At 34.8% G+C, this 26,574-nt stretch overlaps 2 protein-coding genes across 2 annotated transcripts; one reads left to right on the forward strand and one right to left on the reverse strand.

Moving 5' to 3' along the window:
- The first annotated feature begins 1,956 nt into the window (after nt 1-1,956).
- On the forward strand, nt 1,957-2,310 carry LOC140860472 (protein AUXIN-REGULATED GENE INVOLVED IN ORGAN SIZE-like). The gene has a single exon (XM_073263481.1). The coding sequence runs from the start codon at nt 1,957-1,959 to the stop codon at nt 2,308-2,310; it is 354 nt and encodes a 117-aa protein (XP_073119582.1).
- Nucleotides 2,311-3,321: 1,011 nt separating this feature from the next.
- Nucleotides 3,322-8,946, reverse strand: LOC140863669 (ankyrin repeat protein SKIP35-like). The gene is made up of 3 exons (XM_073267259.1): nt 8,242-8,946; nt 6,166-6,598; nt 3,322-4,358 (listed from the first exon to the last, which is right to left on the reverse strand). The coding sequence occupies exons 1-3, from the start codon at nt 8,940-8,942 to the stop codon at nt 3,549-3,551; spliced, it is 1,944 nt and encodes a 647-aa protein (XP_073123360.1). The 5' UTR covers nt 8,943-8,946; the 3' UTR covers nt 3,322-3,548.
- Nucleotides 8,947-26,574: the final 17,628 nt, after the last annotated feature.

Below are 26,574 nucleotides of genomic sequence, written 5' to 3' on the forward strand. Positions count from 1 at the left end.
GATATGACACTATATACGTCAGAGTCACGTCAACACTGCTCTAGCGCCACGTCGACACTACGCTAGAAAAGTAACTAAAATTATCCAAAAAAATTATAGCACAATAAAATTAAAATTTGACAATATAAATGACTAAAATCGCATAAAGATGGAGGAAAAAATAAAACAAAACAATTGCCCTTTATATTGTTTCAAGCCAAAATTTAATTTAACTCATAAAAGCAAATGACATTGGCAAACCTAACTAAAATACCAATGAACAAACACAGAAAAACGACACAAATGAGCGAAAATAACTTGCGTAATTTGGGTTCAGTTTGGCCAGTAAATTACATGTTTTAGAATTTGCAAAATTAACTATTAAAAAAAGAATTTTCGAAATTCATATTGAATCGTATAACGCACCGAACCTAATACAGTAATATTTAGACAGGGTCATTGATTTAGATATATTGTTGTTCATGTATTTAAATTAAATTAAATTAAATTTGAAATCAATTAAAAAAAATTCAAGTTTTCGTGAAATAATAATATGCAGTGATTACCATAAAAAGAAAAGGTAAAAAAAAAAAATAGTGGGCAGAGAAAGAATGTCCAGGGGTGAAGCACCTTGGTCTTCAAATTCAAATTCATAAAGCCTCCCACTTGGACTTTAATTTGTTCATTCACTGAATCCAACCCCTTTCCTTTTTCTCTCTTTCCTTCACACACACACACATGTGACAAGTCATACCTTCTTAAATATATACCTATATCTATATAATATTAACATTTTAAAAAAAAAATGTTATAAATATTAACATTTGGACTATTAATATATATATACACATTTTAAAATTTTTAAACTAATAATGAAGTGAATATTGTTTTAAAAAAATTATTACGTGAGAACTCGCACCAGCTAACTTTCTATAACACCTCTCATAATTATGAGAGATATATGTTGCTGCAAGTTTGTCTTTAGATGTTAATATACATTAAATGGGATTATGTAATCTTGCCAATCCCATTATTTAAGGCATTGAATTAAACAAAGCCATCCCCAAATCCATATAAATCTCCTTCTCAAACATTGAAACCATTTATTTTATTTATTTTTATAAGAAAGGCAGGTTCACCAAACTCCCCCCGCCCGTATAACATAGTATTATAGCAACGCAACAAAATACACTGCATTGTTCATTGTGGTTCCATCACCTTTCCTTTTCAGCTAAAATCTTATTCATCAAATCTCTCCATTCCTTGTACAAAGACAGCGCACAACTGGGAATATATTGTATTGGGTTTCGGTTTACTTGTTATCCTTCTCCATCGGCAAAAAAAAAAAAAAAAAAAAAAAGAGTTTTGATCTGAAAAGAAAGAGTTTTTTTGTGTTTCTTGGTGCATTCTTTGGGATTAGATTCATTTTCTGGAAGGGATTCGGAAATCGACATTATAGGTGTGTATTTATATATACTTTGAGCTTTGTTGTTATTTGTTTTTCTTTCTTGAAATTGTTCGTACGAGTTTTATGTACAGTTTGCAGATGAACATTGGGTTTATAAATTATTATAATCTTGGCATGTGATTGTCTGATTATTTTGGGTTTTGCCCTTTTTTACAGAGAATCTGATGGTTTTGATTTGGTCATAATCTTGTGTTAAGATTTTTTCTGGATCAAATTTTTTTTTTGGGGGGGTGAAAAAGGGATTAGAAATTATGCAAATAAATGATGAGGCCCTTTGGCGCATAAAAGTTAGCAAGATAATTTGATTAATCACTTCTCTGTTAACTGAATCTGATGATGCTGAATAATCTTCTATGACAGTTGGATTAATTTCATTCTTGAAGGATCAACCAAAACTTGTGCTTGCACTGAGTGAAACAGAAACTTGAGATCTTGAATTCATCATCCAAATTCTCAACATCAATCCTACTTTCCAAGAACATAGCCAATCTTAATCAAGCATCTTCCAAATGAGTGGACAAGAGGCGAAACCGAAGAACATGGGATTGTCGAAAGGTTTCATCGATCTTCAAGATCCTTACTTGAACAGCATTATCAAGAATCAAGCTCAGAATCCTCTGAGGAGGAGCAGCAGCAGCAGCAGCAGCCAATATGGAATGAGGATGTCTCGCTACTTCACGCTCAAGCCCTTGTTCCTGCTGGCGTGCCTCACGGCGTCGTTGCTGATATTGCCGCTCATACTTCCGCCGCTTCCTCCGCCGCCATTCATGCTGCTTCTGCTGCCCATATGCATTTTAGCAGTACTTATGGTCTTGGCTTTCATGCCATCTAATGTTCGAGAGGTGACTTATACATATGTTTGAAAAATTACATAGCAAATTTGAGAATCTATCATGCCACATTGTTTTTTTGTATGGTTCTTTTTAGTTTATTTCTTGCTACCACAATTGATCACGTAATCTGACCCGCATTTTGTCATAATAATGCTTCTATTAACTTGTATTGCATTGTTTATCTTTCTTTTTTTTTTTGGTGACGTGGGAATCCGCAACCGCTACCTTTTGGTGCGTTCTGGGTAAACCTCCGGACTAACGCAATAGCATGCAAACTATGCTAGTTAGGTAAACCACACTGAGCAAACTCTATGCGACATGCTAGTCCAAGAAAGTGTTGGCAGGAAGAATCAAATTCCTGACCTCTGATCAAGAGTTCACCTACCCCACAACTTAAACCCCGCTTGAGAGCACATTGTTTATCTTGGTTCGAAATAACTTGAGTCTCGATGCAATAATTTGTCGCAACAACTTTTCCGAGGCGAAGTAATACTTGAGTATAATGGCAAAAAAATAACGTCCAAATACGGGATGTAACTTTTTCAATGAATAAAGATTTTTCAAAAACGGTGGTCATAGATTATTAGTTGAATGAAAAATTGGATTAAATTTTGAATAACAAAGACTATTGAAAAATAATTATTTGATCAATATACATGTGTGTGTTGGGTGTATATTATATCATGAAAAAAAATAAAGTAGTATTTATAAAAAGTTCGTGAGCCAACTTGTGATCCAGCTTTGAAACGATTATAAAATATCAGATTCAATAGTTATAGAGCTCAAGTAAAATAGCCGATAGTTAAACTCGGACTCCTTTGTTTGATACGTATGCTATAAGTTTTGATACCACGTAACCTTGCAGGATTTTTGTGAGCGACCACTAAAACCCATTAGTGAGTTTCAGTATTTCATTTGTGCATGCCATCACATGCAACAGAGAAAAAACTTACATCGGACAACAAATTATCGTGTGCGGTTGGCAACAATATTGGTATTTATAAATTTACAATCGTTAACATATAACAAAATTTTGTTGCGTTTTCACCATTTATTTCAAATATAAAAGCAAAATTAGATCGGCCAATATGCATTCATGTCACGTCATCACATAAGTTTTTCACTCACATTCAAGCATGCTCAGTATCAGCAAAATGCAGACAACCTAAGATCTAAAATTTTCGTTCAGTTATTATCTGTAACATGAGAGAGAGAAGTCGAGTGAAAGAGACGGGATTGATTTTCAAGAACTCATGGGACTCGTCTCACTAAGACATGTGACCGGTGGCATCGAGCAAAAATGGAGGAAGATGATGCTCCAACACGGCCAGCAACTCTCTCCTATGGCCAGGTTTGTCTAGAACCACGCCTCCAAGTCTTCTTGCAGCTTCTACAAGCTGCCCCCGATGCCTCTGTGATAGCAAGCACCCTCCTGACTTGATGCAGTCCCTATAAAGCGGCAGGTACGCTATCGCCACCCTCAGGGCCCCTGGAAGATCCCTCAAACATATTGGAGATTCACCCCATTTCGAAATATGTACAAAGTTGGAGAAATGTACTTCTCCTAGCCTCCGTCCATCCAAGAAAGCTGCCTCAGACCAATGTTCTTGAAGAAAAGCCCTGAGCTCAGGAGCAATAGCCTCATCATTGGAGCTGGCAATGCTGTCGGCAACAGAGTAAGTAGCTACAGGATCCCTTAAAAAATTCGAATGGAGGAGGAATGCAACCCCATCAAGAGAGCCACCACTTCGTTCGCCAGCAGCCTTGAGAATTTCAATGCTGAGGGCAGCAAGAACGTGCTGAGGAACATGAGGAAGAAGATATGCAGCAGCATTGACTTGATTGCTAGATATAGCGGCTGTAAGGGCGAGACAAAGTTCCATATCACGACAGTCCCTTTGAACAAACCACTCGACAACTGGCATGCAACCCCTCTCAGCAGCTCTCATCAGTGGACCCAAGAAAGCCATAGCATTACCCTCCTCCACTAGGCACTCCATTGTGCTAATTTTACCATAATGTGAAGCGAAACCTAGTGCCAGGTCAACATCCACATCCAAGCTGTTTCTTTGCGCAATCTAGAACACAAAAGTAAATCGAACAAATTAAAATATGATGCAAGGGCTTGCTGCAAACCTTAGGGTAGAAAAGGCAAAGGAAATGAGGGTAATGACATCTTTGTGATGCATAAAACAAGGAAAAATAACATAATGTTAATGTTATATGAACATGGGCAGCATTCTAAAAAACACTTGTTATAACTATTGCTTGTCAACAAGGCACTATATTAAAGCGCATAGCTCATAAAACTCAATTCCATGGTATCAGTATCAAATGACAGGCAGATTTCAACAAAAAAAAAATTTCATAAATGACTACCATGGTTTACGTATTCATATCGCGTGACAACAGAAATAACTGTTCTCCCTAGACTACGTGAGTTTAAACTGAAAAAAATGCTAATAGAAAAGGACCAAAAATACTACTGAGTATTCCCATCTTTATGGTGGTATTGAACTCAAGACCTTGAAAACTTGGTGCCTCAGCCATGCCAACTTCTCCCTAACCACTCGATACACGCTTCATTTACCTAGAACAGTGCTAGGTACAGTCACACAATGTTTTATATTTACTAAAACCCCAAAAGGCACGTGCCTGAGCTCAGGATACAGCGGAGTTCAGTCCTTCCACCTCATTGTAAATCAAAATCAAGTTACAACCTTTTGGTGAAACAAGCACTTGCAGTGACTTAAGGCAAGCATCTTTGATGGAGGGAATGCAAATGAAATGTTCTCAGCTTTTGCTAGTAGACTAATAAATTTATTTCACCGGTGGTAGCTGTGGTAGTTTATAAAATTATAAGTGACATAATTTTTTGATATTATCAGATATTGAAATATTAAAGTATGGTGGTTTCGCATGGACCTAACATTTCAACGATAAAATCATTAAGGCATAAGTTTGCAGAGCTAAATATTGCCAAACCTCAAAGATCATTTTAACAAGAAATCTGAAGACAATAATTTCCTATTATTTTTAAACAATAGCATCAGAAAGTTTTAGCGACATAAAGTAGCAGGCCCGAATATAGGTCAGTGTTTTTCAGTAATAAGATGTAAAGATACTGTAATCAAAACTACTACAGGTTCTCTCCTTTTAAGCATGACGCAATTTAATAACAAAGATTTGGCATGAAGCTAACGTTTCATATGCAAAATCATTCACACTGAAATATACAAGTAAAATATGGCCTAACCCAAATATCGATATTTTACTTTTAACAAGTAATACGATGTAATAAACAGTCCTATAATTACAAAGCAAGAACATCAGAAAGTCGTAAATAACACGCGCCGAAGGCCCATGTGTGGCTAATTAGTGATGGGTAATAAGACATTAAAGTACGAGTTTGAGTCCATATCAAATTTTACAAGGAAATAACAATCGATATTAACTGGTTTATCAAGAAAAGGTCAAGGAATAATTAACTACATTTCTTGGCATGAGATATGCATACGACTGGCTGAAAAGATTAGGGTTGAACAGAGAGAAAACACAATGGAGAATTCAATCCCAAGTAATTTAAATACTTAAGAAAAGATGCAAAAAAATTTACCAAATTATAAGCTCTGAACAAGTGGCATAGAAGCTACAAATGTAAGGACTCACCAATAAATAAATAAAATGGCAACATTTATGGAGATGGAAAAAAGGAAAAGAGCATGAAAATAAAAGACAAGATGACCAGGTTTGGTTGAGAATGAAGGGGTACAATTCCACGTTTCAAAAATTATTGCAGGGGAACAATCTTAAAATGGTCAGAGGCTTGACACAATTTAATATTAATGATATTGATTCTCAAACAAACAGACCCAAGTAGATTACCTGCAACAAAATACGAACAAGCTCTGTGCTCCCAAAACGTGAGGCCTCAAGAAAACATTGGTTAACATTGTCTGCACCCCCCTCAACCAGCATGCCCAACAATCCTTGGATTGCAGTAGCTGATATACCTGACGCCCAACCAGGGTCAAAGGAACTAGAGAAAAGTGTAAGTGGAAAGCAAGCTGCATCAAATGCTTCGGTAAAATCCTTCCCCGTGAGATGGTTGCCGGTTATTTCGAGAAAGGTCTTAAAAGCAGATAATTGCAGCTGGATACCGACAGCAGCATTATTACCAACCTTGTCCCTATTTCCTTGGCAACGAGAATGAAAACTTATACATTTAAGAGCCCATTCCGTAAACTTTTGAACCTTAGCACCAGCTTCTGCCTTCAAAACTTCATCGCCATTACATTCCTGCAGCCTTTCATGCAACCTAATAGAACAAAGGAAAAAATCTCATAAAGCACAAGCAAAAATGCCTGCAAACTGTGTGGAGAAGTTATGGGAGTGTTAACAAAGAAAAAATAATTTGATTCTCATCTAACAACCAAATTAAGTACATCAACTTCACAAGCAGCTGGGGGAAGCAGCCAAGATCTCGATTGCATATTGGCTGCATGATATGAACTCCAGAATGCTCGGTTAATTATTAAAGCCAAAACTGTAAAAGAGGAATGCTTAGGCACCATATACATGATGTGATGCCTTGTAGCAGTGCATTGCTTAGCACAGATAATATGAATCATGAGATCAAGGTTGATTATTCAAGCATGTGTGAGACTAGAAGCATAATAGGGGCATGCTTAGGCGTGATACACATATATGTGTAACCTTATAACAGTGCATTCCTTGGCACGCGTAATAGGAATTGTGAATCAATGTTTATTATGCAAGCATAAGTAACTAAAAGCAACAAACTAGGATGAGGGACAACTGTACATTTCTCAAAAGCACAAAGGATCCTCATCAAGCAGAGGAGGCTATACTTAGAGTCCAACCAGAAGGTTCTTGAAAATTAAAGTGCTTGGCAGATTAGTACGACTCAAGCTGATGTAGCTCGTCTGAAGCCAAGTCCTATGTTTGGGAAGAGGTCTAAGTTTCAAGCCTTGATCCTAACAATCCCCTCCCCCAACTTTAAAAAAACAAAAACAAAAACAAAAACCAAAACCAAAAACAAAACAAAGAAACAGAGATGAGTAGGACTCAAAAGCATTTCACATCCAAGGTTCATAGTCTAAATAGTAAACACAAACTAAATGGACGTGGATTTATTCAAACGGTACTTTTTGACAGGCTTTTCTTGTTCCTCTTTTGTTTACAATAAAAAGCGTGTTTTAGTTTGAATCACAGAGATCAACATTACAGCTGGTGGTATGTCCCCCCATCTGTTCCTTGATAATACTAAAATTAACCATTACAAAGCACCTAGATACAGCCTACATCACTCACTTTGATGTGCCTTCATGATTGATTTGTTATATATTTACAGACTGCAAATCCAATGACTGAATGACATCCAGTGTAGTTATATTTCATATCTGCTAGTGCATGATGAACAATTTGTTTATTATTGTTCAATAGCTTTTTTTGAAAGAATATAATGTACATCCAGGTTTAAATCTTATGCTTCGAGATCCTCAATTCAATAAAACATGCACCTTGCCTCAATCCATGGACCAAGGGACCCACGCGCCTTAGTTCCGCCATCAATCGAAAACAGACGTGAGACATTCAGTACTGAAAAATGTGCATTTTCAGTTATCAAGACAAAAGATATTGTTCACTTAAAAATGGGCACCAAATTAAAGAGGCTACTAGGGGAATGAAGATCAAAGCACTTTCATCAAATTGTACAAGCCGCAGGAAACTCATGCTTTTGTATAGCTTCATTCAAATGATTTAACCCTGTTTTTAAAGCATTTGGTCTCTGATCTTAGCCCTTTTCAATTGCAAGGTAAAGACTATGTATTGAACTCACGAAATATTCAATTAAGAGCTATAAAAAGACTTGTATGCCATGCGCTAGAAAATAATTCACCTTGCTCACATGATTGCATAAAACAAACAAGTTTTTACCTTTGTGCCATCACTGTGACAGTGTCTGCCAAGCTCATTGATCGGCTCTGGCAAGCAGAAACGCAGGAAGCAAGAAATGATGTCCTAAGTGCAGCTCGAGTAAAATCATAAGCCCCGTTGGCAATAATATTCTTGATTAATTTAGTGATTCCATACAATTCTTGCCGTGTGCTCAAGAACCAGATTGAGTCCAAAGAAATGCACAATGCATCGTTCAAAGTCTGAGGATTTTCCAACAAGATCAGACTCTCCGCGAGATCCCAATTATAAGAACTCACAGCCCCTTGAAACACCCGACCTAACTCAATTCTATCCTGTCGACTAAGCTTCCTCTCGTTTTTCCCTTGCTTACAATCAGTAGCAGCTAATCTGGCTTTAAGTTTCTCTGCACCTGAACTAAAAGCATTCGTACTCAAATCTTCTTTAATTTGAAGAGGAGATTCTCTTGAGAAAACCACATTGGTGTGCCTTCCTTCCTCTGCCTTATCTGAACTAAATACTGAATTACTCATCCCATATTCCTTCTCGTTGCTCTGGATCGAGAATCCTGCCTCAGCAGTTTCCATCTCTGTCGAAGTTTCTTTCTCGGAACACTGAGGTTCTTCAGCATTAATCTCATCCCCTCTATTAAAGGTTTGACTTCCTATTTCACTTACAGTCTCACTTACTCTTCCTAAGGCAAAAACGTTCTCTGCCGCCATCGTTTCTTCCACAGTCCTAAATCAAATTCATACAACCATCAACCATTCGAATACACTTCAACTCCCCAACACCGATAGAACTATGTGCCTCTCGCAAACTTTTCCCAAATCCAAATCCACGGAACTATCCAACAAACCCACCCAAATCCAAATCCACGGATAGAACTATCCAACAAACCCAGATAACATGTGCCTCTAGCAAAATTTTTCCTCAAATCAGAAATATTTGACAGTCACCAAAGAGAATTCACCTATCTGGAAATTCTGAAAATTGGCAGGAACTCCAAAACCCTGAATCTCCAAACTTTGCCGAAATCAATCCACCAGCAATCAAAACCTAAAGGTATCAGGTCATCCGAATCAATAACAAAATTGCATCAAAAATGCCAAAAACTCAGCAACTGGATGATGAAATCCAAATAAATTCCACACAGCGCCGTAATTTATTTATTTTTTAAACAAGAGATTGCAAAATGAAAAAAATAATAATAGTAAAATGAAAAATGGAGATAGATTGACATACCTGAATAATTATGAGCGGAGAGATGGAAGAGGAGTGAGAACCTGTTGAGAGTGCTGGTGGTTGCCTTTTGTGTGGAAGATGGCCCTTTGCCTATTTTGTTTTCTTATAGATTTTTCTTCTTCATCACCCTTGCATTTAACATTTTTTACCCCAACATTCCTATTACTGGTTTTCAATTAGCTTTTTAACCTTTTCTACTTTAAATTAAATTGTTCATGACCCTAGCAATTTTTTTTACACTTGCTTTTTTCAATAAATATATATATATATATATATATATATCTTCTTCTGAAATCGTCTCACGATCTTATGGGTGATTGTAATTATTATGACGTGATAGATTAATGGACAATTAAATAATTCAGTCATAAATATCTTAATTTATAACCATCGTTCAAACATGGACGATGAAATTTTTTTTACACTTTATATATCTTCTTTCTATTCATTGGATTAGATATGTGTGGATTATCAACGTGTGAATTAATTTAGAATCGAAAATATTATCGATAACTTGATGATGTCAAACGTTTTCATAACGTGGACGAGAGAAAAATTATATGCTACTACTTGATAAAAAGTCAAAATGTTAGAAAATTTCTTATGAAATATTATAAGCGGTTAAAGGAGCCCGTACAATCTCAAATTTATAGACGTGAATTCACACGGAATTAGGTACATCTGAAATTTTTATTTAAATTTTATATATATAAGATTGTGTTAGGCATCTGTGTGTTTTTTTTAATATTGTGTATCTTATTTGGCCCGATCGGTTAAGTAATTTTTAAAAAATATCGGATCCAAACCAAATTATTAATTTCGAGTTGGTGTCGAGTTTTTTGGTACTTGATCGGGAATCAGGCTCCTGGACCAAATTTTTATTTTTTTATTTAAAAAAATTAGTATTTCACTCCTAAAACAATATCATGTCTTTAAATTTTTTTTAAAAAAAATTAATTAAATTATATTGTATAGACATTTGGTGTATTTATAAGCATAGAATTTGTAACACATATTATCTATGAAATTAGGACAGAGAACAATGAATAATTATTGGGACATCGTAAAAAATACACTTACTAGTATAAAAATTGGCCGTCCTAATGAGTGTATGGGCAAACATATTTGCTTGTTGTATAACGAACCAAACTTTGTAGTTAAGTTCTTGTGAGAAATCAGTTTATATTTTAAAAAAATGAAAATGAATTAATATTTAACCGAAAGTTTTAACTTTCAAGTAACTTTTAATTTTTCACAAGAGAACTATGTATGATTTACAAGTAAATGATAAGATTACATTATGGGATGAATTTAAAAACAAATAGAATAAAACGTCATATTTAGCAATTAACGAATGACAATTCTTAACCAAATAAAATAATAACAACAATAATAATGATAATGACGGAATATAGACAAAATAACAAGAATAATACAATGAGGAAGAATCTGGACGTAAGAATGAAAAAGAGAGTTGCCACCGTAAACTGGCTACTTGGTGGCCCCCACCTTCCTACTCCAATCATTATACTTGCAACAAATCATACATGGATAACCGAGCACATGAAATTTATTCAGTGTGATTGATTGACTGATATAGTTTGCATACCATGAGGTTAATTTAGGTGATGTAGCAAAAAATTGAAATTATTTAATTAAAAAAAAATTGAGTAATTTGTAAAGATTTGCATAGTTGGATTAATACTTGAACTATTTCAAAGATCAAACTTCGTGAATTGTTACGTGCATCACAAAGCAAAGTGAGTGATGTCGGGGGTTGCCCGGCGAAGAGACTTCGACGCTCAAGTCAGTATTTGCCCAATAAAAGTTCTAGATAACTAGAGCATGTGACTATAGAGAGTGTACCTTAATAATGAGAGGACTTTAGCTATTTATAGATAGTCGGAGAGTTTTATGGGCTTAAGCCTCTTATGGGCTTTTAGAAATTTATGAGCCTTGATAAAGTGTCCAAATAAATAATATGAGACCCAAATGGATTGATTCATTGGTCTCGGTCGGGAGAAAATCAAATTGGATCATAGCCCATCACTAGGGATTTTTTAATTCATATAAAAAATAATGTGAATTATCGTGTTATACATATAAAGAGATAAATATTACTCGACATCTTAGGACGTAGGGATCCATGGGCGTTGCTGAGCTGGTGTCCACCTCGTTTTTTGTTTTTTTTATCTTGAAAAACTCAAACTCACATCTTCTCTTCCCTCCCCATCAACCAACACCTTCATTAGTCACGACCCATTATAGCCGCCAATTTGGATTGGGTCCGTCTGGTTGGTACGCCACACAATTTAAGTGAGTTGAGTTGAAACTTTTTCAACCCAACTAAAAGCGAGCCTAAGCGGGACTAGGCGAGCTTGGGTTGGCCCGCGTGCCTGGAATTTTTTTTTAAAACTTTTTTTTTTTTTGCTTTATGGTGATATATGTACTTGTTGTTAATTGTGTCTATCAAACTTTGGGCTTACAAATCAGTTTGGGCTTCTTTGGTTAGTGGACTTTCTTATTAAAGGAATTGGAGTCCAGCCCAGTAAGAGGAATTAGTTGGAAGACGGTTCTCTGAGAATCAAGAAGTATAAACAGCTAAGGAGTTCTTCAGTTAGGATACACATAACTAATCAAAACACCCGATAAGAAAAAAAGCTCAAGTTCTTTGAAAGAGGGACGAACACCAAACTAGAGGTGATCGTGATCTGGAGTAGAGAAGGAAAAGCAACAATAAGGGATCGTGAATTGACAGAGAGTGTTCTAACTCAAGGAAGAAGGCTTGTGGTTTTTTTAATCTGTAACTCTGTGTGAAAATCTTTCTTGGTGTTATGATTTGTACCAAAGGAACATACATTCTTCTAATCTTGATCAATAAAGGGTGGCTTGGATTTCCCGTTGACGTAGATCTTGTTAAAGATCGAACCACGTAAATGTTCTGTGTTTCTTACTGTCAAGTGCATGTTTGTGATCATAGTTGATATTGTGAATTGGTTTAGATTTGTATCTGGTAGATTTCTTAACAATTGGCGCCGTCTGTGGGAAACGAGAAGGAGAAATCAAAACAAATGGGAAGCATGAAATTAGACATTGAGAAATTCACGGGCAGTAATGATTTTGGGCTTTGGAGAATTAAGATGCGTGCAATCTTAATTAAACAAGGTCTTCTTGAGGCCCTAGAAGAGAGGAAGCTTTGAAAGGAGATGATAAGGAAAATACACAAGTCATGTTAAAGGCTCAGAGTGCCATTATCCTCTGTTTGGGAGACAAGCCACTCAGAGAGATATCAAAGGAAACATCTGCTGCAGGAATATGGTCCAAGCTGGAGAATCTTTACATGACTAAGTCTTTAGCTAACAGGCTGTATATGAAGCAAAGGTTATACTCATTCAAGATTACTGATGACAAGGGAATATCAGAGCAGATTGATGACTTTGTAAAAATCTTGGATGATCTTGAGAACATTGAGATCAAGTTGGAGGAGGAAGATAAAGCATTGATCCTACTAAATTCACTGCCTTAGTCATATGAACATTTTCGAGATGCTTTACTTTATGGCAGGGATCAAACTATAACCTTAGATGAAGTTCAATCTGTTGTCAAGGCTAAAGAGTTACAAAAAAAACTACAATCTAACTCACAGCCCCATGGTGAAAGTCTTATGACAAGGGGCAGACAGGAGAAAAGATTTCATAAAGGCAACAGGGGAAGATCAAGGTCCAAAAGCAAATCTAGACCACCTTTCAAACTGAGATGTTTTATCTGTCATAAGGAGGGGCATTTCAAGAGAGATTGTCCGGACAGGAAGCACAATTCATCAGAGAAGTACAGAGAAGTTGCAGAAGCCTCATTAGTTTTAGGTGCTTATGAGTCTGCAGAAGCATTGACCATTTCAAGCCAAAATTCAGGAAATGAGTGGATACTTGATTCGGGGTGTTCATTTCATATGTCACCTAATCGATCATGGTTTGAAAAACTTCAAGAAACTGACCAAGGAGTGGTCATACTAGGGAATGATAAATCATGCAAAGTAAAAGGAATTGGATCAATTAAACTGAGAATGTATGATGGAACAGACAGAGTGCTACAACAGGTCAGATATGTTCCTGAGTTGAAAAAGAATCTTATATCTTTGGGAACGCTGGACTCAAATGGTTATTCTTTCAAGTCAGAAAATGGAAACTTGAGAGTCTCTAAAGGGTCTCTAGTAGTAATGAAAGCAGTAAAAAGGAATTCTTTATACATTCTTCTTGGAAACACTATACTGGGAGATAGTTCAGTGGTCTTAAAATCAGAAGGTACTACAAATTTATGGCACTTAAGGCTCGGTCATGTCAGTGAAAGAGGATTGATTGAGCTGTCAAAACAAAATCTTCTGTGTGGTGATAACATTCAGAATCTGGACATATGTGAGTACTGCATATTGGGAAAATCCAAGAGAGTACAATTCAAAGGAGGAATCCACAGTACTTCAAGGCCCTTTGAATATGTCCACTCAGATTTGTAGGGGCCTTCAAAGACCACTACACATGGAGGTGGCCGATACTTCATGTCCATTATGGATGACTATTCCAGAAGACTTTGGGTCTTTGTGCTTAAGAGCAAAGATGAGGCTTATGAGAAATTCAAAGAATGGCTAACACTGATGGAGAACAAGCTGGACAGGAAGTTGAAGTACTTAAGGACTGACAATGGTCTTGAGTATTTTTCTGATAAGTTCAATAACCTGTGTAAGCAAAAAGGCATTACAAGGCCTAAGACTAATCCAGGAACACCACAACAAAATGGAGTAGCTGAGCGCATGAATAGGACATTACTGGAGAGGGTCAGATGCATGCTGCTGAATGCAAATATGCCTAAGACATTTTGGGGCGAAGCAGTTAACACAGCATGCTATCTGATAAATAGGTGTCCTAATAGTGCCTTGAAGTTCAAAACACCAATGGAAATGTGGAGTGGTGTACCTGTAGATTACTCAGGTCTCAAGGTGTTTTGATGTCTCGCTTATGCACACTACAAGCAAGACAAATTGGAAACAAGGGCCCTAAGATGTATATTTGTAGGTTACCCTGATGGGGTAAAGAGATACAAAGTCTGGAATCTTGAGTCAAAGGGGCCAAGATGCTTCCATAGCAGAGATGTGGTGTTTGATTAATTAAAGATGGGTTTCAAGCAGACTATTGATACACATGAGACAACAGTACCGAGAGATACAGACCTTAGAGTTGAGGTGGAGCATGATTCACATACTAAATTACTGGAAGATGGTGATCTCATAAACTCAAGAGGAGACTCACATGGCAGTAAAGAAGAATCCTATCAAGAAAGAAGAGAAGACTCTTATATGCTAGCCAGGGACAGAGTAAGAATAATAATACATCCTCCTCAGAAGTTTGGCCAAGCTGATATAGTGTCCTATGCTCTCAATGTAGCAGAACAGGTTGAGCATAGTGAACCTCTTTCATATCATGAAGCTGTATCATCCAATCAAAGTGCAAAGTGGAAACAAGCCATGAAAGAAAAAATTAGTGATTTTAGAAAAAAACCAGACTTGGAAATTGGTTGACAAGCCAAAGAATCATCGGGTAATAAAGTGTAAATGGATATATAAATTGAAGGAGGAGAATCAAGGAATTAAATCAATGAGATACAAGGCCAGACTTGTGGCAAAAGGATTCACACAAGTTGAAGGGATAGACTATCATGAGATATTCTCACCAGTGGTTAAACATACTTCAATAAAGGTAATGTTAGCACTGGTGGCTCATTTGGATTTGGAATTAGAACAACTTGATGTAACAACTACTTTCCTTCATGGTGAGTTAGAAGAAACCATATACATGGATCAACCCGAAGGCTTTGTTGAATCTAAAAACAGTAACAAAGTATGCTTACTCAAAAGATCACTTTATGGTCTAAAACAAAGTCCAAGGCAATGGTACAAACGATTTGATGATTTCATGATGACTATAAAATTCGAAAGGAGTGCTTATGACAGCTGTGTCTATTTCAAAAGAGATGGTGAAACAGTGAGGATCTTTCTTCTATTGTATGTGGAGGACATGCTCATAGGTAGCATGAGCAAGAGTGAACTAAATGATCTAAAGGAGAAATTGAGATCAGAATTTGAGATGAAAGAATTGGGGGAAGCTAAGAAAATTCTGGGAATGCAAATTACCAGGGACAAAAAGGCAAAGACTTTATTCTTGAATCAAAGCTCTTATATTAACAAAGTTCTACAGAGGTTTAATATGCATAAGTCCAAAGCTTCAAGTACACCTTTGGGACAACACTTTAAACTCTCAGCAGAACAGTCTCCCAATACTCCAGAAGAAAGAAAAGAAATGGAAGGAACACCATATGCAAGTGCTGTGGGGAGCATAATGTATGGAATGGTATGCTCTCGGCCTGACCTTGCTTTTGCTCTGAGTGTATTTACAAGGTTTATGGCAGATCCAGGAAATGAACATTGGGAAGCTCTAAAGTGGATTTTGAGATACTTAAGAGGATGCTCAAATCTTGGACTATTGTTTGAAAGACAAACATCAGATAAACATCCTATTATGGGGTATGTAGACTCAGACTTTGGTGGAAATCTTGACTCCAGAAAGTCAATCACAGGGATAGTTTTCACTGTGTTTGGAACAACAGTAAGCTGGAAAGCTTCACTTCAATCTGTGGTAGCTCTGTCCACAACTGAGGCAGAGTATATAGCTCTTACCGAAGGAATCAAAGAGGCTATATGGCTTAAAGGAATCATGAAAGAGTTTGGTATTGCACAAGACCAGGTGGAGGTACATTGTGACAACCAATCTGCTATTCACCTTACAAAGCATCAAACTTTCCATGAGAGATGCAAGCATATTGATGTGAAACTCCATTTCATAAGGGACATCATATCTAAGGGTGAGGTAGTAGTGGAAAAGATATCTATTCTTGAGAATCCGGCAAATATGATGACTAAAGCAGTTCCATATGCGAAATTCAAACATTGTCTTGATTTGATCAAGGCTGTGATGAGGAACTAAGTCTCTTGACAGAGGAAGGAAGCCAGCCAAAACTTTGATTGACAAGGTGGAGATTGTTGTTAATTGTGTCTATCAAACTTTGGGCTTACAAATCAGTTTGGGCTTCTTTGGTTAGTGGACTTTCTTAATAAAGGAATTGGATTCCAGCCCAGTAAGAGGAATTAGTTGGAAGATGGTTATCTGAGAATCAAGAAGTATAAACAGCTCAGGAGTTCTTCAGTTAGGATACACACAACTAATCAAAACACCCGATAAGAAAAGAAGCTCAAGTTCTCTAAAAGAGGGACGAACACCAAACTAGAGGTGATCGTGATCTGGAGTAGAGAAGGCAAAGCAACAAGAAGGGATCGTGAATTGACAGAGAGTGTTCTAACTCAAGGAAGAAGGCTTGTGGTTTTTTGAATCTGTAATTCTGTGTGAACATCTTTCTTGGTGTTATGATTTGTACCAAAGGAACATACATTCTTTTAATCTTGATCAATAAAGGGTGGCTTGGATTTCCCGTGGACGTAGATCTTGTTAAAGAACGAACCACGTAAATGTTCTGTGTTTCTTACTGTCAAGTGCATGTTTGTGATCATAGTTGATATTGTGAATTGGTTTAGAATTGTATCTGGTAGATTTCTTAACAGTACCTTTTTAATGAAAGTTGTGAATTATTTTTTGTATTAATTATTTTATATAAAATTTACACGTGTAAAATCAATAATTAAAAATTTTATCGATATGTTTATATTAATATTTATTTATGAAATGAAATTTATAATTAATTATAATGATTTTTTATTTTTACTTATTTGTATTTAGCCAACTCGCGTGATGATCCGCCTAACCCGTAACTTATTTTGGGTTGGATTGAGTTGAAAATTTTCAGTCCGTCGGGATGGTGGGCCGGCCTGTCATCGACCCGCTAAACGGTGAGTTTTCGGCAGACCGTCCCGTCCCGCCATAGGTTATCCCGTCTGACAGCTATACGGCACATCAACCCTTCATCTTCATTGCTCTATCTCCTCTCTCAAACAACAACCGAAAAAATCATTGGTCGCCACCATCTTTCTGCCACGACCGCCCACGATTGTTGTCGGCCCACCACCACACTTGCTGACTACAACCCTTACACCCAACACCTCAGCCCGATCTGAAACCCTCGTCTGTCATCGTCACTGTAGGCAGCACATATCTGCGCCCATCTTCTTCAACCTTAACACCCAACACCTCCGCCCGATATGCAAACCCCTACGTTTGACGGGTGGGACAAGCAATTCCCACTGTGAATTTTAAATGATGATTTGTGGTGGTGATGGTGGTTGTGAGGCGTGAAGATGATGGATAGGGTAATGGAAGAGGTGGTGAGATTGGGTATTCAATATTTAAAAAAATGAGGTGGGCATCAGCTCGCTTAGCAGCGCCCATGGATCCTCGTACTCTATGGTGCGGGATAACATCTCTCTCTCTCTCTCTCTCTCTCTCTCTCTCTCTCTCCCTCTCTCTCTCTCTCTCTCTCTCTCTCATTTTATATATATATATAAATTTTCAGCTGTCCAACTAATGATGCACAACTCGTCACCGATCACTAAAACCCGATACCGTGATTTAGTTATGCAAAAAAAAAAAAAAACAACTAAAACCCGGACGAGGTATGAAAATATAGTTGGGCAGCTGAAAAGTCTATATATATATAAGTACATATGAGTCACATTACAATATGGCTGGGTTTACTTAGTGGGATAGGATTATATATGGATAGATTATACTAGGACTATTAAAATGATTTTAATGAATATAGAATAATAATGGATAAACAATAACATGTTTACTTCGAGTTATTAATTTTATCATTGACGGTAAATGGAGATGGTGTGCCCATAAAATAAGAGAAATTGGGAGGGAAAATAAAGAATTGAGAGGGAAACAAAAGAGGAGATAAACGAGAAGAAATCATGGGAGAGGGTAGATTAGGTTATCTGTGGATTTTTTTCCAGAAATAATGAGAAGGATGAGTTATACGTAGAAATATTAAGGACGAGATATCAATTCAAATAAGAGTAAACAAAGATGGAATGACGGGCTTTGAGATTTGAGAAGAATTGAATTTTTTCAAGTAAACATAAGATGATATTGGATTAATAACCCCATCCTACATTTATCAAGTCAAGTAAACGCAACTTTTATATTATACATTTCATATTTTCATTATTTTGTAAATTTAAATAATAACTTGTTTTTATGAGGGCAAATAATAGTCGCATTCTCTCCATATTTCTTAACATAATATTAGTTTCTCAAAACGATCAAATCAAATGTAATAAATACTAGCACTCAAAGTCTCAAACACAATGTTAGAATTAGATATCATTCTTTTGATTGAATTTTTTGTAATTTTTCAAGAGGTTTTGGCCTAGTCCTCTTCTCATGTATTGTTTTTTCCTCTAATAAACGGGTATAGGGGTCCGTCTAACCCCCTCACCACAACAAGCGACTTTAACAAAACAAAAAAAAGTCTCAAACACAATAACGGATTGATAAAAATATGATTAGACAAAAATAATTGAATATATAGTTTTTCTCCGTAAAAATAATATGTAAATATTTTTTTAAGAGAATGTTATTTTATAAATAAAATGGAAAATACTCACAGGTAAAATTATATAATGATCATATAATTATAATTTTAAAAATATAGTTACAACAACAATAATTAAATTTTTTAGATGAAATTAGAAACATGCATATATCACTTTCAAGTTCAAATTGCGACAGTATGCATCTGGGCATACACGAGACATTTAGATGAAGAAGGAAAAGATTTTTACTACAAATAGTTTTTTAAGAAGTTAAACAACAAAAACAACAACACTAATAAAAACAATAGAAACAATAATAATATTTTCGTTTGTATTGGTTTGACCATGCAAAAGATATATATACACGATAATCCGGGGAAGATGAACAATTTAAAGGAACAATATGTAATTCGTACATCAAGAACTTTACAAAAAACTGCTGCACAAATGGAGACAAATAATTCATCTATCAAGACAAGTTCCTACTGACGTATGGGTTGCATGACAGATTGTTTTGAAAAAGAAAAATGGGGGAAAAAAACCTAAGAAGCTAAAAATAACAAAAATATTGAGGTGATTGGCCCATGCGCACCATAGTTTCTAAGCACACAGCTAGATCACGCTATATAATCGAGCATACTTTGAAACTGGTGAGTTTAAAATAATATATTTCAATTGTTAATATTTACAACCTAACATATTTGAACTTTTTTGTGCAGAAAGCGGATTTAAAGCGAAAAAATTATTGTTAGAAGGAGTCTCGTATTACGCATCATCACAAGGATGACACTTTTGTCGATGCTCGATCTCGGACTATAGATGTAATTATTAAAAGTCATTAGTAAATAATATAGTTCCACCCCATTTAGATTTTAGGCTCGCAGTATTAGTAAACATACTTTTGAATCTTTATTATCTAGTAAAATATACGTATTAATTGGTGATTTTTTTTTCAGTGTTTCTGCTGCTTAAATGGTCGTATTTTACAAATTTGGAATTGTTATTTGTTGTACGCTTGCCCATTATGTTAAGTTGATGGTTTATACAATTTTGTTTTATTTGGTCTGATTTACATTACATGTCACAACTAAATTAAAAGATTGGTTGTTGGAAAGTTTTATCTTCTTATAAAATCTAACCATTGTTTGTATTTCGATCAAGTTCAAGTAGTTTTGAAAATTTATTGCATGATATTTTTGAATATTCACAATGTATTAAGAAGAAAACAACTTTTAGTGATCTTCAACATCAAATATTGCATTTTATATAACTTGTGAGGAATATAAAAATTATATCTCTCTGTTAACATTATTTTGGTGTAATCTTTTGAGATAATTGAGTTTTCATCAGTTTAACCAGATGAAACATTAGATTTAAGAGAAATAATATTTACTTTTCTTTATTAAATCTAAAATTTTAATGTTAAATTGATGAATAATTGATATATTACATATTGATAGTTTTTTTCTTTTATAGAGAATAATGTAACTACAAGAATTGTCGAGGCTCAAACTACTGCAGAGGAGGAAGAGCCACGTACTTCATCAATGATGCCACAAACGACATATATTAGGTGGTTGGAAGGATAAATAAAAGTTTTGTCTATGGAGTTAGTTCCCAATAAAAAGTTGTATTTCCTCATGTGATGTTTACTTCTATAGGCAGGGGTTGTCCGAGTAGCTCGTCTGTCGAGATACAAGAGTTGAGGGCAGATAACACAAATTTGAGAGCTCGAGTGACTGAATTTGAGGGAAGATGCGTGAATTTACGGCTCGTATGATGTTTTCTCAACCACTAGAACATCCACATGCTTTTCTAGACTTTTCTTCACCCGTATAGATTCTGATGAGACTCAAGCTCCTTGAATTTCGAATGGATTGACTTTGGTAATTTTGGGAAGTGGTTGAACATTTTTTTACAATGAATTGGCATTTGTTTTGGATATTTCATACTTGAATTATTGTTATAAATATCTATGTTGATTTTGGTGTTGATAAGTTGTGGCTTGGAGTAGTTATATCAATGTTTACATTGTGTTGTCCGACGTATATTAGGTGGTTGGAGGGATGAAGAAAATTTTTGTTTATGGACTTAGCTCCCAAGAAAAAGTTATATTTTCCCATGTGATGTCTACTTCTACAGGCAGCGGTTGTCCGAGTAGCTCGTCTGTTGATATACAAGAGTTGAGGGCAGAAAACACAAATTTGAGAGCTCGAGTGACTGAATTGGAGGGAAAGATGTGTGAATTTATGGCTCGTACGATGTTTCTCGACTACTAGAACATCCATATGATTTTTTAGACTTTTCTTCACCCGTTATAGATTCTGATGAGACTCAAGCTCCTTGAATTTTTGAAGGATTGACTTGGTAATTTTGGGAAGTGGTTGAACATTTTTAAAAATGAATTGGCATTTGTTTTGGGATATTTCATACTTGAATTATTGTTATAAATATCTACGTTGATTTTGGTGTTGATAAGTTGTGGCTCGGAGTAACTATATAAAAGTTTATATTGTGTTGTGCTATTTGGATGGTTATACTGATTGATTATGCATATTGTGTTGTGGTTTTGGATAGCTCTTAATAACAAAAAAAAGGAATCGATGGTCAGGTCATTAATAGAGAATGAGGTAAGAAAACTGGTATCTAATTTAGAGACTAATTGAGTAAATCAGTCTCTAAATTAGAGTCCAATTGTATGGTACCCGTAGCTAACTTAGAGAATGATTGTAACTTAGAGAATGATTGTATGACACAGGTCTCTGATTTAGAGACCGAATGTAATTATTTCGTCTCTAATTTTAGAGACTGATTTGTGATGTCGACCTCTCATAATTAGCAACCAAGATTATTGATACCGACCAAATCGATCGTTAATCGGTCTATAATTCCGATTAAAGACCAATTTGTCGATCTATAATCCGTTTTGTTATTGTGGTGATGTCTATAATATAAGGCAAACATCATCTTTTACAAGTGTAAAATATTACTGGACAGTCATCACATAATTAAACTTAGTCAGTTGGTAGATTGGTAAACTTAGTCATGCTTCATAGGACATTGATAAAATTTGTCCTTGTAAAATATATCGTAGGACATACAAATGACATGATATATATGTTTTTTGACATACAATGATACATTCTCAAATGTTTAAAATGGTTGGAATTATTATACGTATAGTTCTGTATATGGAATTTTAGTGTTTAGAAATTGGTGTGGAAACATATTTCAGTGTTGAAAATTCAACAACTAATGTGCCTTATTGGAACCTTGTGCTACCATGAGCAGGTTTTGGAAAAATGATTTGTTTTTGTTCATTAACTTATCCATGTTTGTTTTAGTTCACTAATTTTTTAAATTTTGATTTTGGTACACAAACTTTTAATTTTCGGTTACGTTTGTCCGGTTGTGGATGTGATAGCTTGACTAATCAACAATTTCCAAAGCTGCATCATCATTTTCCAACGTGATGTCAACATTTTTCGAGTGTGTATGTTAGCAATGAAACGAAAATAACAAAAAATTAAAAGTTAGTGTATCGAAACCAAACTTTAAAAAGTTTGTGCACCAAATGCCAAAATTGAACAAGTTAGTTGACCAACAAAATTATTCTCCTATTTTTTTTTAAAAAAAATTACTTTCATGTTGATCTAGTAACTATGTTGATGTTCTATAAGTGCTTAATTGATATTTATGTCTTTTTTTTCTTTCATTTTTTAAATTATCAACATATACTCGTTTTGCTATTGTCTACAATAGAAACATACCGGTGATTATCGCAAAAATGTTAAGTCTTTGATGTTTGCTTTATAATTTCTTGAATTTTCAATAAATGTACATGTAGAAATCAAGTTCAAAAGACATTGCTGAAGTATGAGTGCAATGAAATGACAAATTATATAGAAAAATCAAGAATGAACTTCTTTTTAATTTGCATAATTGCTTAAATTTTATACTATTATTCGAAAAAATATATCATTGACTCAACAAAATGAATGAAAATTGAAAAGTAGAAGCTGTACACAAAAATAATTACATACTCATAATTTTCAAATTATTTCCTAGAATATTGAGGCAGTGTTTGTGACTTAAAAAATAAAATAATAGTAATAATAATAATAATAATAATAATAATAATAATAATAATAATCATGTATTTTTTTTCTTTTTTGGGTTAAAATGATCATGAATTTTCATACTCGATATTGAATTCATTTTAAAGGCAATGATCATGGAATTGTAACTGACCGCAACATTGAGTTTCCTCTGCACATAGACATAGTATCCTTTTATTGCCATATTAACGGAATTTCTTCCCTATTCCCTTCTCTCTTCTCTAAACCTCTTCCATGATTTTTTGACCTAACAATTCGAAAGCATCATCAAGTTAGGGTTTCAATTATCAAAAATAGATGTTTTTCTCGAGGGATTCGTCGAGAAGAAAACGGGTGGATTTAGGCGGTCGGAGCTCCAGATAGAGAGTGAGACCGTCAGAAACTCGTAATTAGCAACCAAGATTGTCGATACCGACCAAATCGGTCGTTAATCGGTCTATACTTCCCGTTAAAGACCAATTTATCGGTCTATAATCCGTTTTGTTATTGTGGTGATAGCTATAATATAAGGCAAACATCATCTTTTACAAATGTAAAATATTACTGGACAGTCATCACATAATTAAACTTAGCCAGTTGGTAGATTGGTAAACTTAGCCATGCTTCATAGGACATTGATAAAATTTGTCCTTGTAAAATATATCGCAGGACATACAAATGACATGATATATTGTGTTGTGCTATTTGGATGGTTATACTGATTGATTATGCATATTGTGTTGTGGTTTTGGATAGCTCTTAATAACAAAAAAAAGGAATCGATGGTCAGGTCATTAATAGAGAATGAGGTAAGAAAACTGGTATCTAATTTAGAGACTAATTGAGTAAATCAGTCTCTAAATTAGAGTCCAATTGTATGGTACCCGTAGCTAACTTAGAGAATGATTGTAACTTAGAGAATGATTGTATGACACAGGTCTCTGATTTAGAGACCGAATGTAATTATTTCGTCTCTAATTTTAGAGACTGATTTGTGATGTCGACCTCTCATAATTAGCAACCAAGATTATTGATACCGACCAAATCGATCGTTAATCGGTCTATAATTCCGATTAAAGACCAATTTGTCGATCTATAATCCGTTTTGTTATTGTGGTGATGTCTATAATATAAGGCAAACATCATCTTTTACAAGTGTAAAATATTACTGGACAGTCATCACATAATTAAACTTAGTCAGTTGGTAGATTGGTAAACTTAGTCATGCTTCATAGGACATTGATAAAATTTGTCCTTGTAAAATATATCGTAGGACATACAAATGACATGATATATATGTTTTTTGACATACAATGATACATTCTCAAATGTTTAAAATGGTTGGAATTATTATACGTATAGTTCTGTATATGGAATTTTAGTGTTTAGAAATTGGTGTGGAAACATATTTCAGTGTTGAAAATTCAACAACTAATGTGCCTTATTGGAACCTTGTGCTACCATGAGCAGGTTTTGGAAAAATGATTTGTTTTTGTTCATTAACTTATCCATGTTTGTTTTAGTTCACTAATTTTTTAAATTTTGATTTTGGTACACAAACTTTTAATTTTCGGTTACGTTTGTCCGGTTGTGGATGTGATAGCTTGACTAATCAACAATTTCCAAAGCTGCATCATCATTTTCCAACGTGATGTCAACATTTTTCGAGTGTGTATGTTAGCAATGAAACGAAAATAACAAAAAATTAAAAGTTAGTGTATCGAAACCAAACTTTAAAAAGTTTGTGCACCAAATGCCAAAATTGAACAAGTTAGTTGACCAACAAAATTATTCTCCTATTTTTTTTTAAAAAAAATTACTTTCATGTTGATCTAGTAACTATGTTGATGTTCTATAAGTGCTTAATTGATATTTATGTCTTTTTTTTCTTTCATTTTTTAAATTATCAACATATACTCGTTTTGCTATTGTCTACAATAGAAACATACCGGTGATTATCGCAAAAATGTTAAGTCTTTGATGTTTGCTTTATAATTTCTTGAATTTTCAATAAATGTACATGTAGAAATCAAGTTCAAAAGACATTGCTGAAGTATGAGTGCAATGAAATGACAAATTATATAGAAAAATCAAGAATGAACTTCTTTTTAATTTGCATAATTGCTTAAATTTTATACTATTATTCGAAAAAATATATCATTGACTCAACAAAATGAATGAAAATTGAAAAGTAGAAGCTGTACACAAAAATAATTACATACTCATAATTTTCAAATTATTTCCTAGAATATTGAGGCAGTGTTTGTGACTTAAAAAATAAAATAATAGTAATAATAATAATAATAATAATAATAATAATAATAATAATAATAATAATCATGTATTTTTTTTCTTTTTTGGGTTAAAATGATCATGAATTTTCATACTCGATATTGAATTCATTTTAAAGGCAATGATCATGGAATTGTAACTGACCGCAACATTGAGTTTCCTCTGCACATAGACATAGTATCCTTTTATTGCCATATTAACGGAATTTCTTCCCTATTCCCTTCTCTCTTCTCTAAACCTCTTCCATGATTTTTTGACCTAACAATTCGAAAGCATCATCAAGTTAGGGTTTCAATTATCAAAAATAGATGTTTTTCTCGAGGGATTCGTCGAGAAGAAAACGGGTGGATTTAGGCGGTCGGAGCTCCAGATAGAGAGTGAGACCGTCAGAAACTCGTAATTAGCAACCAAGATTGTCGATACCGACCAAATCGGTCGTTAATCGGTCTATACTTCCCGTTAAAGACCAATTTATCGGTCTATAATCCGTTTTGTTATTGTGGTGATAGCTATAATATAAGGCAAACATCATCTTTTACAAATGTAAAATATTACTGGACAGTCATCACATAATTAAACTTAGCCAGTTGGTAGATTGGTAAACTTAGCCATGCTTCATAGGACATTGATAAAATTTGTCCTTGTAAAATATATCGCAGGACATACAAATGACATGATATATTGTGTTGTGCTATTTGGATGGTTATACTGATTGATTATGCATATTGTGTTGTGGTTTTGGATAGCTCTTAATAACAAAAAAAAGGAATCGATGGTCAGGTCATTAATAGAGAATGAGGTAAGAAAACTGGTATCTAAATTAGAGACTAATTGAGTAAATCAGTCTCTAAATTAGAGTCTAATTGTATGGTACCCGTAGCTAACTTAGAGAATGATTGTAACTTAGAGAATGATTGTATGACACAGGTCTCTGATTTAGAGACCGAATGTAATTATTTCGTCTCTAATTTTAGAGACTGATTTGTGATGTCGACCTCTCATAATTAGCAACCAAGATTATTGATACCGACCAAATCGATCGTTAATCGGTCTATAATTCCGATTAAAGACCAATTTGTCGGTCTATAATCCGTTTTGTTATTGTGGTGATGTCTATAATATAAG

Source organism: Henckelia pumila, chromosome 4 (assembly GCF_033568475.1).
Source record: "Henckelia pumila isolate YLH828 chromosome 4, ASM3356847v2, whole genome shotgun sequence".
NCBI lineage: Eukaryota > Viridiplantae > Streptophyta > Magnoliopsida > Lamiales > Gesneriaceae > Henckelia > Henckelia pumila.

Bases quoted from the DNA above. Each gene is read 5' to 3' on its own strand.
- LOC140860472 (XM_073263481.1), top strand. From the start codon at position 1,957: ATGAGTGGACAAGAGGCGAAACCGAAGAACATGGGATTGTCGAAAGGT.
- LOC140863669 (XM_073267259.1), bottom strand. From the start codon at position 8,942: ATGGCGGCAGAGAACGTTTTTGCCTTAGGAAGAGTAAGTGAGACTGTA. The intron at 6,599-8,241 runs GTAAAAACTTGT...TTGTTCTATTAG, and splicing joins GTCACAGTGATGGCACAAAG to GTTGCATGAAAGGCTGCAGG. The intron at 4,359-6,165 runs GTAATCTACTTG...TTTGTGTTCTAG, and splicing joins TTGTTCGTATTTTGTTGCAG to ATTGCGCAAAGAAACAGCTT.